General features: G+C 58.0%; 1 protein-coding gene across 1 annotated transcript; it reads left to right on the forward strand.

The window, feature by feature from the left end:
- Positions 1 to 6868: 6868 nt before the first annotated feature.
- EN2 (engrailed homeobox 2) lies at positions 6869 to 13363 on the forward strand. The gene is made up of 2 exons (XM_082399029.1): positions 6869 to 8040; positions 11244 to 13363. The coding sequence occupies exons 1-2, from the start codon at positions 7347 to 7349 to the stop codon at positions 11558 to 11560; spliced, it is 1011 nt and encodes a 336-aa protein (XP_082255155.1). The 5' UTR covers positions 6869 to 7346; the 3' UTR covers positions 11561 to 13363.
- The last annotated feature ends 503 nt before the right edge of the window (positions 13364 to 13866 follow it).

Below are 13866 nucleotides of genomic sequence, written 5' to 3' on the forward strand. Positions count from 1 at the left end.
CGGATCGAGGTTTCCTAGCGGTCGAGACTTGGTTTCACATTCTATTTTCAAGGCTGAGCTTTTCCTGACTGCTTTGCAGGAGCAGCAGCTGAACTTGTATCTGCAAATAAGACAGAAAAGCGTCGCCCAAAATGTGTCGTTTGTTTGGGGAATCCGCACTTTACCGTCGGAGCGTTTTGGCACCAAACCTTCAGTCCCCGCCGGCAGCCTCAGACCCTCGCCCCCAGGCCCCCAACATCTGAAACCCAGAGGCTGCCCCGCCGCCGCCAAAGTTAGCCCTGGCCTTGCGAACGGAGAGCTAAACTGGGTAGTTAATTAGGACAGCTCTCATTTCTGGCTCCGGGTAGCTGGGCAGGTGTAAATCCCTAGGAATTTAAGGGCATTAGCTACATATGTGGGAAATCCTGAGGCATATCCCGTTTCTCTCTCCTAGCCTGTGTTTATCCTCCAGCTGGTATAGAGTTCCTGAACTTTGCCGTCGTCACAGAGGCTGCTGTGTCTTAGGGGATTAAGTGATATGAGACACACAAAACCCTGAAACTCCGTAACATAAGATGCAACATGAAGAGCTGCCTGCAGAGGAATGGAAGATTTTTTTAGAGATATTGAGGAGAAGGAAGCGTTTTTTTGGGAGGAGAAAGAGTGCTTCTCTAATGTGTCCTAACTTTAAAATATTGCTTTGGTGGGCTTTTCCTTAAGTGGGTGAGGTCTGCTGGGATGATGGCACAGAAGTGGGTATGAGTACTGGGAGAACTGCTGAGGGCCATTCCCTGGCCCTGGGCCCTGACCGGACCAGTTGGAGCTGCCCCGGGAGGGAAGTTGGGCCTCAGTGCCACCAAGAGCAGGCACCCACTATGCAGTGACCGAGACTTTGTGCTCCTAAAAGGCCACCAATCCCCCAAGAGTGTTCTGCCCTTAGCACAGGAATGTACCAGGGGACATACACCCCATACTGTACAAACTCTCCACCAAGGTGAAAGCCTGTGCCCCCAGGCCGCCAGATTCGGAGCCTGTTGAACTCAGTGGAATTGATCGGTAGTTTCATCAAATACAGGAAATGTGTTCATTTCATTCACAATTTAGCTTCACTCTTTTATAACAAACTATAAATTTTAATATATTTCTATTTCATAAGGAAAAAAAGAAATCCATTTCATGACTAATCTGAACATAGGTTTAAAATAAAATCTATCTCCCCCAACGTAACCAGTATATAACTCTGCATGAGTTCCCCCAGTGAAGCTCTATTGTTGATATTTGGGGGTGATGGTTTAGATATTTTCTTCCTGGTATAAAACCCAGACTAATTAGTTATTTGTCTCAGTAGCAGTTGGTAGGTCAGCTGGGCTGGATCCAGGTGGTTTAAGTTAAACCTGAACTTGTCTAAAATTCTGGAACTGTCTAGCCACTCAAATCATGTTTCCAAAAATAGTGTAAAGTCAGCATACGTGAGTTTATGCCATGCTCGCCTCGCTGTGATTTCCTGTGGCTTTCAGGGAAAGAAAGCGAAGAAAAGAAACCCCATGCTCTGTGAGGGAGGCAGGTGTTCCAGGAGTTCCTTTTGAAGATCTTGTTTTCCTTGCAAAGATCAAAAGGAAGACAGTGGATAGACACTAGAATTCCTTCCACTATTTGTAAGTAATTGTAAGATTGGAGAGGGTGGTGGATTGTCTTCACAACTCATTATCCTTTTATATATCTTTTCTTCTTGTTTTCGTGTGCTCAGCCGGCTCAGGCTATAGGTGCCGCTCTTCAAATTGCAACTAATTCTACTTATTTGCCTCTGGATTATTTGGAATGTGTCACTTTCTTCTTGGTTGCCGCAATTCCGAGGGGACATTTTCTTTACCATGGAGGCGTGAGGTCACGGAACAGTCTGTATGACTCTGCACACGCTGCTCAGTGGGCTTGGTGAGGAGGGTGTGGTCCACTTGGAGTGGAAGCGGGCCCAACTTCCAGAGGCCTCCACATTTTACTGGGATGGAGAACAGCAGTGAAACAGGGTGAGAGAGCAGGAAAGGGGCCCCTAGGGCACAAGGGGATTCCCAAGGAATCCCAGCTCAGGTCATTTAAGGCAAGAGTCGCCTGGCTCTGGAGAAAGCCAACGGATGGTGGGCCACCGGGCCAGAGCAAAAGAATGAGTTTGGGGGTGTGTTTCCTAGCACAAGTGGGGCGATCCTACGATTTCCCTTTAGAAGCATCCTTTTTCCTGAGAAACCAGCTTAGGGAAGGTTTCGGCTCTGGAGAACTGCCCACCCTTCGCCCATCTCCGCAGCCCTCCCAGGCTGGCGCTGAGGATAAGTGTCAAAAGTAGGTCCTCTCCCTGAGGCCTGGACAGGCGGGCACCCACTTCACACCCCCCAACTCCCACGGGGCTTTTGCCGAGCACAGGCCGCCTCTTCTCCGGCTCCGGCGGCAGGGTCCAGACGGGCAATGCCGCTCGCTGCCCTCCCCCTTCCTCAGCTAAGCCTCCGCCTGGCGCCAACCCAGCCACCAGGCTCTCCTGGGTGCCACGTGGGGACTTTCGGGAGCGGGGCGCCCCTTGCCGCCCGGGGCAGGGAGAGGCGCAGGGTCCGGAGCGCAAGGGCGTCTGCGCCCCGCTCCCCACGACGCTTCAGGCCCTTTCCAGGTCCTCTGCGGCTGCGCTTAACCCTCTCCTGGGGCTACTCGGACGAGGTCCCTGACCCCAGGCCCCCAAGTTCGCCCGATGCGTGGCTGGGAGGTGAGCACACCCGCACTTCCTCCGCGCCCCCCGGCCCCGCCCGACCACCCCCTCCTCCGCCTGCCCCATCATTTCGGCCTTTGTCTGCAGGCCAGGGTCGCGGCGGCAGCCCCAGGAGCCGAGGGTGGCTCTCCGCCGGGCCAGGCCCTTTCTCCCCGCTCGGCCCCAAGGCCCCGGCCCGGCGCCGGGGACCGGCCGCGCGGGGCTGGCTCTCGGCCACGGGCGCGGGGCTCCCCGGCCTGATTCTGCTGGGGTTGAGATTTCGCCCTCCGGAATTGTTGGGCGTCTCTACCAACCGAGTGACGAGGACCCCAGCGAGCCAACGCCGCTCATATTGCGCTCGTTTGTTTTCTTCGCGTCCCCCCGCCCTCCCAGAGAAGTGTGGGAAGTAAGGGGACAGCAGAGTGGCTGGAAAAGTTCCCCTCCTCCGGCCTCGTTTTTAGGAAAAAACGGGAGGCTTGGGTCTGCAGCCAGGCACCCAGCGTCGCCAGGAGCTCTCTGCCACCGGAGATTGTATTTGTCAGTCTAGCGTCCGTGCTATGAAAGCACCGGGTCCAGAAGCCGTCTTTCCCCTTGATACATTCCGAGGTCCCCCTTTGTGCAGAGCGCCCGGGGAAGCGTGGAGGATGGTTCTCCGGAAGCGGGGAGGGGGTTGCCGCCACTCTCCTGGGCCTGGCGAGAGGAGGAGGGATCGGGGGGTCCCGGGCCGCGGCCTCACTATGTTGGGGAGAAACAAAAGTCCAGTGCTGGTCGCCCGTTCACGCGGAGAAGCCCACCCTGCGGGACGGCCGCCATCCAGTTGGGAAAGCAGAGCTGCGTGGCTCGCTGGGCGCAGGGCCGGCACCTCGGGTTCTGGAGCAGACACTTGGAAATGCGTCCCCCGCCTTCCCCGGCACCCCCAGAAAGCACAGGCGGGGGGGGGTCCCAGATCCCGCCTGGCCCGTCGGCCCTCAAGTGGGTTTGAGAGCTTTCTGAAAAGAGCTTGTTGCGATTTCTGTGTTTGTAAGATTTAGGATTCCCTCAGCCCCGGAGTAAATCAACTTTCTGCAGCTTCCCCCCAGATTTTCTCACCCTCCACGCTGTACCTTTGGATGGTGCCCACTCTCAAGGGGCGCTCGCTTCCGGAATTACGTTCATGTTTGGGTTGGCTTTGAGTGGCCTGATACTCTCTAATGATTTCTTTCCTTATTCCTTCCTCTTTCCCCTCCTCCTCCTCCTGCACCTCCTCCTCCTGCACCTCCTCCTGCACCTCCTCCTGCACGGTCCCACCACGGCCCGGCCCATAACTCAGGAATTGGCCTGCTTCCTCGACCAGCCTGATCTGCAGCCTGGAGACCAGTGTCTGGAGAATGCTGTCCCCCCAAAAGTGAGGTTGGCCTGGAGATGACATGCTGCTTTGCAGAGCTCATGCTGCAGCCAGTAATTTGGGTCTGGATCGCAGGAGAAAACACAGCAGAAGTAAAGCACTTGGGCTCAGTTAATGCTAAAGCAATCAGAGGCAAAGATGCCCAAGACATTAGAAATTATTTCTCAGGAGATAGCCTAGCTGGTTTTCATGGGACAGGTGGAGAAATTAACCTGCGGTGGCTTTGCAGAAAGCAACCAGTCCCGGGCCCCACCTCTACCCACTTGGTGACCCAGAGACCCAAAATCATTGGACATTCTCTGATGATTAGGGTTCCCAGAGTCGCAGGAAAATTTCCCCCCAAACCCTAAACATGTGTAAAAAGGGTGTTCCCACAAAACTCACCAGCTTCATTTTTCCAGGCACACACAGACTATGGGCTTCATTTTTTGAGACCCAGGGAGGGCCACTGGCAGGTGTGTATCTAGCCAGATAATTTGGTGAAGACCCTTCCACTGGTGGGGGAGGGAAGAGAGATGTGAGTCACCCCAGTGGGAAGTGCTTCCCCATCCTGCTTGAGTCTCACCGAGGACCAATGAGCCTCCCCGTCTGCCTCCAGAGCCTACCCACACCCAGCCACCTACCTGCATTTAGCAGCAGGTGACCCAGCCCAGAACCTTCTCCTGCCCAGTCCATGCCCCTCCTCCGCAGGTGAAATTCCCCCCAGCAGCACCTTGTAACTCTTGCTTCTAGTTGAGCCCAGGCCTGACTCTGGAGCCCGAAGTGGGTGGACAGAGCTGGGGTGGAGAGAGCATAGGACCTGGGTGGGGACCAGAGAAAAGGAGAGCCAGGTCAGGGTCAAGCCTTCAAGCCTCAACGTGGCCTGGTGGTCACACCGCCAGGAGGGCTGCTTGTCCAGACCCTACTCCATCCCTCCAGGTCTGACAGCCTCCTGCTGGCTGCCCCAGGCCCAGGGCCGGCCCCGCGGGGGGCCTCAGTTGCTGGGTACCCCGCAGCCACCTGGGCAGTCCAGACCTAGGGCACCTGGGCTCTCCCTCTTCTGCCTCTCCCCGTCCTTCTTCTCATCCCCCTCCAGTGTACTTTCATTGTGCCAGCGCTCCAGCACCCTCAGAGTTGCCCTTTTGGATGTTTCTCGAACTTTGAAAATGTCCATGAAAGTGCCTTTTAAACGATGGACAGGCATGCCTGGGGTAACAACGGGTGTTTGGTGGGGTGTCTGCAGCTGGGGGCAAGGACACAAGAGTGAACAGGAAGGAGCCAGAAGGAGCAGGGGGGAGAGAAGGGGAAACAGAAGTTCAAGTTGGACATTCTGACAGCAACTGGAAAGGAAGTTTAGAAGGGATAGAGGAAAGCGGGGGGGGGGGGGGGAAACAAATTGGGGGGCCACCCCACCATGTGATTTCTAATTTCCCTTTCAGATGGGCCCTGCTCTCCAGAAAAACTAGTTTAAAGGATTTTAAGACAAGAAAATGAGGTGAATGTCCTCCTGGTAGTCCCTCCCTGGGGTGGGGCAGATGATGGGTGGGGAATTGGGGGGAGGCAGCTGCTCTAGAGTATTTTCTCTCCACGTGGTTTTGAAGTCTTGGCTGACCGTCAGCTCCCCTTCCCTTTCCAGAAAAGAAGACTCATTGATAACCCTTAGGCTCCTTTATTTCTCTTCCCCCGCACGGAGTCCCACATCGTATTCCCGAGCTCTTCTGGATCTGCATGCATGTTTCAGGAGGATCGTTGTCCCGGGGTGGAATCCTACCGTATACACGCGGCTCCCTGCACAAGCGCGCACACGCGCGCACACACGCACACTTACGATGAGTGTCTGTAGGAAGAGGGTCCTGCGCGTCAGCTCTGCGTTTAAGACAGGAATCTGCCAGGTTACCAAAGTCAAATGTAAGTGACAATTCCCCTCTCCGACCAGCAAGGAAGGCGGACTACAAAAGTCCCTTTGTATCTCGGCAGCTCACTTAATGTTATTTACGCATTTTGTGCAAGGAATTGTGGGATTTTTCCCCACGGTAAACAATATGGAAATGTTAAAAAATAGCAGTCTTCCAGCGCTTGTCCACGTCTGCACGCCGGGGTGACCCGGCGGGGCTATCGCGCGGGTTTCTCAGATCCCTGAACCGAGAAGCGGCAGGGAAAACACGAGCGAGCGCAGGGTACGCGGCCGCGGTCTCGCCGGTTCGGGCTCCGGTCCCCGGAGCGCCAGGATGCTGCCGCTTTAAGGGGGGGAGGGGCGGCGACGGCGGGGGAGGGGCGGCGGGAGGCTCCTGTCACCGAGCGGCCGCCGGCGCGTCACGTGGGCGCGCGGCGCCGCGACCATTGGCCCGAGGCACGTGTCCAGGAGACCGGCCCGCGACGTCACTCGAGGGGGCTCTGTTAAAAATAAGAACAAAAATCCAGAGTCAAAGTGTCTCGGGTTGCGCTAAGTGGCCTGGAAATTTCCGAGCCGCGCGGAGGCCGAGGCGGCGAGGGCGCGCAGACGGCGAGGGAGCGCGGGCGGCCCAGCCCGGCCCGGCCCGGCCCGCGCCTCCCGCCGCTCACCCATGCGACTCGGGCCGCGGGGCTCGGCGGGGCTCGGCGGGGGCGCGGCCGCACGCCGGTGGGGCGCCCCGGTCCGCAGCGGGGCGGCGGCCGCGCGGAGGGGGCCCCGAGGCCGGCGGAGCGCAGCGCGGGCCCGCGGGCCTCCATGTGCGTGCTGGCGGCGGCGGGCGCGCTGACCGCTCGCGCCCCGCACCCTCGAGGGCCGGCCGGGGCGCGCGGGCGGGGGCGGCCGGGCGGCGGCGGCGGCCCGAGTGGGGCCCGGCGGGCGTGAGCGCGGGGGAGCGCGCTGCCTGCATGCGCGGAGCTCTAGCCCCGGGCGGCCGCCGCGGCAGCGCCGGATCGGAGGCAGCCGGACGTGGAGAGGAGCGCGGAGCCCGGAGGCGCCCCGGGTCCGCGCTGGACCGTTGTGACTGTGTAGCGCCCGGGTGCGCTGCGAAGACGAGGACCGGACTCTTTTGAATCTCCCGGCATCTGGGCGCGGGGCGACTCTCGGTATTTTCTAACTCAACTCGTGGATTGGAACGTGGCTCCGCTCTGAGCGCGGCCGGCGACTTGTAGGAGCCCAGCCCTGGCTGCGGCCGCCGCGCACGCCCTCGGAAGACTCGGCGGGGTAGGGGCACGGGCTGGCCGCGAGAGTCTCCGCGTGCAGAGCGGGCGGGCCGAGGGCTGATTGGAGGGACTCCCCGGAGAAGCGATTTGGGATTTGTTGCGAACAGCATGGAGGAGAATGACCCCAAGCCCAGCGAAGCGGCGGCGGCGGCGGCGGCGGCGGTGGAGGGGCAGCGGCAGCCGGAATCCAGCCCCAGCGGCGGCTCGGGCGGCGGCGGCAGCAGCCCGGGCGACGCGGACACTGGCCGCCGGCGGGCTCTGATGCTGCCCGCGGTCCTGCAGGCGCCGGGCAACCACCAGCATCCACACCGCATTACCAACTTCTTCATCGACAACATCCTGCGGCCCGAGTTCGGCCGGAGAAAGGACGCAGGGACGTGCTGCGCCGGCTCCGGAAGAGGCAGAGGCGGCGGAGGCGGCGGCGAAGGCGGCGCGGGCGGCGCGGAGGGAGGCGGCGGCGCGGCCGGCGCCGAGCAGCTCCTGGGGTCGGGCCGGGAGCCCCGGCAGAACGCGCCGGGTGCGCCGGGTGCGGGCGGGCCGCTGCCCGGCGGTGGCGGCGGCGACTCTCCGGGTGACGGCGAAGGCGGCTCCAAGGCGCTCTCGCTGCACAGCGGCGCCAAGAAAGGCGGAGACGCCGGGGGCCCCCTGGACGGGGCGCTCAAGGCCCGCGGCTTGGGCGGCGGCGACCTGTCTGTGAGCTCAGACTCGGACAGTTCGCAGGCCAGCGCCAACCTGGGTGCGCAGCCCATGCTCTGGCCGGCTTGGGTCTACTGCACGCGCTACTCGGACCGACCTTCTTCAGGTGAGTCCTGGGGACCCATGTCCTGGCCCGCCGTGGGGAGGTCCGTGGGGTTGCGGGGCAGCGCTGGCGCGGGAACTTACCCGGAGGAAGAAGACACCAGGATCCCTGTCCCCCAACACAAAGACACACACACACAGCGACATTGTTTGCGGCTGACGCTGACCCCGGCAGCGGCCGGGAGGAGAGGGGGCAGGACTAATTCACAAGAGGGTACAGACTTCGTAGAACGGCAAAAGCACAGGACCTCCTTTCTCTCTTGCCTTTCGGGCCTCTCCTTGCAGCCCCTAGCCCATCCCTCCCTTGGCTGGAGTTTATTTGGTGGGAACGGGGTGGCTGCCAGACAGGCCCGGAAGCTCACACTCTCCACCCCTTCTCCGCGTTCTTCCAACGCAGTCCAGACCCGGGACCCACGCCCAGCCCACCGCAGACTTAGACTCATCCTACGACCCAGTTATCCCAGATGTGGCCGGGGAAGAAAGCAAGGCTGTCTGCTCTTCCTCAGCTGGGGCTGATGAGGGGGCCTGGGGGGATCCGCGGAGGGAAGGGATGGAAACAGAGGCGCCCTTTGCCCCGTGCCTGGTTTGACTGCCGAGCCGGCGCGCACACAGCTTGGAGGAGGGAGGCCTGCAATCCCCAAATAGAAAGGACCTTTCCCAGAGCTTTCCTGGGGCAGCTCTGCGTAGAAAAGGAGCAGATTTCAGAGGGAATGTGGCGGGAGCCCGTGGGGGTGTGCAGAGCTTCTGGGCGTATTTTTCATAGATCCGGGATTTTTAAAAGCTAAGTCCATGTACCTGTAGAAATCATCAGCCGCGTTAAATGCGGGTCTGCGGCTGCGAACCGCCATTAGGCGCAGACTCCATTTGTCCCCGAGCCGGCAGCGCAGACCGGACCCCCTTGCCCCCCCACAGCCCTCAACTGTTTTGCGGGGGTCGTTTACCCAGTTCACAGCACAACAAAGTCACCCCTTGGCCGCCTTCCCGCAGAGATGGTGTGTATATCTCTGATGAAATCCAGATTTCTCCAGCTAGATCTGAAATTTGCTCCATTGTTCTCGCCTCTCTCCTTTGTTAATATTTAATTAACATATAGGCTCACAATGCGGCCGGCGAGGAGCCTCGGCCCGGCTTTGTGCGGCGCCGGAGTCGCGGCCGCGCCAGGCCCCAGTGGCCCGCGGGAGCCCGGCAGCCCGGCCTGGCTCGGCGGCTGCTCTTCCTGGACTTAAAAAAAAAAAAAAAAAAGCCCCGTAAGATAAGATTTGTTTCTTGGCGTTTAAGAAAGCAGCAACGCAGAGTTTTCTTGCGGAGGTTTGGTCCTGTTTCCGAGACTCCTTAAGTGTTTGCGGTTTAAAAGAAAATCAAGAAAGAAAAGGAACTAAAAATTCTGATTCTAGTTAGATTTTCTTTGCGTAAAATGGTGTGTATCTTTTGTGGGCTGATTCGTTGTGTGCGAGCACCCCAGGACCAGAGGAGTTTGGGGGTTGGGGAGGGCGGCAGTGGAGACGGAGAACCGGCTCCGCTACGCGAGGCTTCGTTGGGGGGCCGAGCAGGCGCGGGGCCGCCCGGGGCCTGTCGAGGCCTCGCCGAGACACCTCCTTCCCCCTTGGCGCGCCCGGGACGCCGGCCGCCGCCCCGGATCCGCACCCCCCGGGTAAGAGCCAGGCTGCTGGGCGAGGAGCCGGTGCCCTCGGCGTGGGTGCGACGGGACCGTGAGTGTGCGCGCGCGTGGGGCAGTGCGCGTGGGTGGGTGTGAGCGGGGGCGTGCTGTGGAAGCTAAAAGGCCCGGAGTGTGAGCCGAGTCAGCCCTTGGCGCCCCCTCTCCAGCGCGCACGGCCCCCTCTTTCCGATCGTGCGTCCCGGAGAGGGAGGACAGGGCTCGGTGGGCGGGGGACGGAGGGCTTGGCGCCCCCTGGGCCTGCGGACCGCCCCAGACTCCTCGCTCGGCGCGGGCCGGGGACCGAACCCACCTTCCTGGTCCGGGTCCGGGTGCCGCCGGAGGGGCTCGCAGCTGGATCCCTCCGCCGGCGCTGCGCTGCGTGGCTAGGCAGCCCCCTGACCCTGCAGAGAGGGGCGGGGACCTGGGTGCTCCGGCTGCCCGAGGTCTAGCCTTCTCCAGCCTCCCACCGAGGGCGCCTCGGAAGAAGCTGGGGCCAGGAGCCCCCCAGAGTCAATTCACACACTTCACAGATTAAGAACCTCAGGCGTGCAGCCGTGACTCCCTCCTGCAAAGGCCTCTTCCCTCACAGACACGCTCGCGGGGCCCACCTTCTGAGACCAACGAAAAGAACACACTTGGCCCCCTTTCCTCTGCTCTCCTTTCTCAGGCCTTTTCCCATGGCCAGGTCCTGGGCGCCTCACCACCACGGTCCCAAGCCACCCTCAAGTGCTGTGGGGCGTCCCAGCGGGAGGAGGTGTGAGGGGTCAGAAGTGTGAACCTCTGCCCAAGGTCACCCGGGCCCCCCAGCGGCCTCCTCCGCTCCCTACCACGCGCGTGCCCCCTCTCCTGGACAGGGGACTGGGGAGACCTGGTGTGGTGAAGGGGTAGGAAGCTCAGTGCTCCTGCCCCACTCAGGCAAGGACATGTGGGCGCTTTCCCGTCCCTAAAGGGAGCAGTGAACTTGGGCCCAGGGCAAGGTGGGGAGGCAGACCTCTGGGCCCCTCCTGTTCTGGGGCCCTGCTAACCCTGCCCCCCGGCCCTCGGGACCTGGGGGGTGTTCCCTGTGGGAGTCCCTTTACACCCCCCAGGGCTCTTCCTGCTACTCCGGCTGCCCCGCCCCGATCTTTCCCCCTCACCTCTCTTCCAGCACCTACCCCCGTCCTGTACTTATTCCTGGACAGAACCTCAGAAAGGGCTAGAGAAAGCCTGGCCACAAAGTTGTGGTTTTTCGCTTTCCTGCAGGAGTTCTCCTTTCATCCGGAGCCCTTTCCGCTAAGCCTGCCCTTCACCCGCACTCACGGTCCCTCCTGCAGACTTCCTGGGCCACCTCCTCGCTCCCCAGGGGAGGGTCCTGGAGGTGGGTGGGAGCTCCGCCCCATCCCATCTCAAGTCCAGGCCAGCTTTCCTCCAGGTCAGCCAGCTGGCCTTGGGCAGCCGCCTCCCTCCCGGCCTCTGCATCCTTCCGTGCCCGTGGGTGACCCACCCCTGAGTAAGGAGGCAGGCCTGGAGCCCTCCTCACTGAGTTCTCTGTGTCCACCATGCCTATCTAGGTCCCAGGTCTCGCAAACCAAAGAAGAAGAACCCCAACAAAGAGGACAAGCGGCCCCGCACGGCCTTCACGGCGGAGCAGCTGCAGAGGCTCAAGGCCGAGTTCCAGACCAACAGGTACCTGACGGAGCAGCGGCGCCAGAGCCTGGCCCAGGAGCTCAGCCTCAACGAGTCACAGATCAAGATTTGGTTCCAGAACAAGCGCGCCAAGATCAAGAAGGCCACGGGCAACAAGAACACGCTGGCCGTGCACCTCATGGCGCAGGGCCTATACAACCACTCCACCACCGCCAAGGAGGGCAAGTCGGACAGTGAGTAGGGGGCGGGCGCCAAGCCCAGTCTCAGTCCGAGCTAAACAATGCAATAATTTAAAATCATAAATAAAGGGCCAGTGTATAAAGATTATACCAGCATTAATAGTGAAAATACCGTGTATTAGCTATGGTTCTGCAATATTCTGTGTATATATAATTTACAGGAGATGTAAAATCCAAAATATCTGACTATAAAATATTTTTTGAGTTTTCTTATGTTTATGAGATTATGCTAATTTTACGATTTTTTTTTTTTTTGCGAAGGGGGCTGCGTAGGGTTTCATCTTTTTTAATCCCCTAAGTTCCATTATGGGACATCGGACACTTTTTTTCTTTTTTTTAATTTCAAAAGGAGAAAAACATTAAAACAACTTGCTGAAGTCCAAAGATTTTTATTGCTGCATTTCACACGACTGTGAACCGAATAAATAGCTCCTACTTGGTCTATGAGTTCTGCCACTTTGTTCGTGTGGGCTTGGTGAGGGCAGCAGGAGGGGCCACATCCCCGGCCTCGCCCTCGCCACCCGGCAGTCGGCGGCGAAGGGGCCCTGGCGGGGCGGCGGCTGGAGGCTCGGCACCCCCCAAGCCTGGACGTGCCGGGCTGCCTGGGCCGAGGGGCCCACGGCCGGCTCCCCCATCCCCGCCTCCTGCCTTCCCTTCCGGTCCTCCTCCTCGCCGAGGCCTGGCCCGCGCCTCCCTGCGTGCTTCCGTCTGCGTCTGTGTCGCTGTCCCCAGTCCAGCCGCCTGCCGCCAGCGCCAACTCTCCCGCCTCCGGGCACCGCTCCGGGGCTCAGGGCCGAGGGGCCGGGTATGTGGCCGGAGGCCCGCGGGCGGTGAGGCCACCCCACCCCTCCAGGCCTGGGCCCAGAGGCTCCCCTGCGGCTCCATCAGCAGCCCAGGGGCCGCCTGGGCCCCAGAAACGCGGCCGAGGTCCGCTGCCTCCATCTCTGGCTGGCAGAGGCCTGGAGAGGGAGCTGGCATTTCCTCCCTTCCTTTTTTCTTCTCTTTCTTTTCTTTCTTTTTCTTTTCTTTTCTTTTTTCTTTTTTTTGTAAAGTGGCCGCTTCTGCTATAGAGAGCACTCTTTCAAGGTAAATACGTGTGTGTGTACGTATATATACATGCTCATATACACACACACAAGCAGACGTGTAAGAGTCCACAATTCTGGAACGTGTGGCTACCTTGACTTTAAAGGAACTCAGAATTCTCCAGGATCTAGAGGAAGGAAGAAAATGTGTAAATAATCATTTCTTATCACTTTTTGTCTTTTCTTGTTTTTTTAAAATATACATTTTATTTTTTTGAAGGTGTGGTACAGTGTAAATTAAATATATTCAATATATCCCCATCAAGTACATATATATAAACAAACACATTATCTATATCTATATATATAACTCCACACTGTCTTCTGTTTAGTGTATGGAAAAAGAATTGTGTCCAAATGTCCATCTGCACTGGGACAGCCCAGGGGGTGTACCCATGGCTGAGCCAGGAGTCATGGCTCTGCCCCTGAGGACTGAGGGTGAACTTCTCTCTTTGCCTTAAACCTCTTTATTTCACTGCGATAATAGTTTCACTTTGTACATACTAATGTAAACCTTTTTAAAACAAAAACTATAAAAGCAAAAGTTGTAATTTAAAATTCTGTGAATAACCATCTGCTGCTTAGGAAACTCAATGAAATGATATGCCTTTTTAGCAGGAAGCAAAGTTTTTTGGTTTTTTATTTTTTTATTTTTTATTTTTTAGTTTATAAAACATGTGCGTTTTACAGTTCCAGTAGCAAATATTTATAATCTTATAAGAAGTGAATGTTTCTATTTACAACTGTGGTTATCAAAATTGTGAACATTCCCCCTGCATTTTTGTGTGTTTAAATTCTTGAAAGTTACATTAAATAAAAAAAAAACAAAACGCTTTATTGTAAAATATTGGATGTCCAAGGTGTAATGACTAGTTTTTTTTTTAAGTGTGTTTCTGAGTCCAGCCAAACTACCCTGGGCATCCTCCCCAGTGCTCAGGTGTTCATGGTCTTCGCCTCTGCCAGCAGGTGTGCACATGCCTACCTTCGTAGCCAGAAGCGTAATTTTTTTTTTTTAAATAATGAAGACACTTTGGATAGCTCATGTGAATACAGAACAACCAAAGTAATTTAAGTACACATTTCTTTACCAGAAAGAAGTGTTCCAAAGTACAGTGCTTTTCTGTTGAATAAATATTTAAAATCCTGCAGGACTCAACAGGTCTCCGTCCCCCTGGCTGCTCCTCAGCTGGACAGAGGCGCTCACCCGCTGGGGAGAGGAACTG

The sequence above is a fragment of the Balaenoptera borealis genome (assembly GCF_965194805.1).
Source record: "Balaenoptera borealis genome assembly, chromosome: 7".
Lineage (NCBI taxonomy): Eukaryota > Metazoa > Chordata > Mammalia > Artiodactyla > Balaenopteridae > Balaenoptera > Balaenoptera borealis.

Coding starts and splice junctions, on each gene's coding strand:
- EN2 (XM_082399029.1), top strand. CDS start 7,347: ATGGAGGAGAATGACCCCAAGCCCAGCGAAGCGGCGGCGGCGGCGGCG. Junction 8,041..11,243: donor CTCGGACCGACCTTCTTCAG/GTGAGTCCTGGG, acceptor ATGCCTATCTAG/GTCCCAGGTCTCGCAAACCA.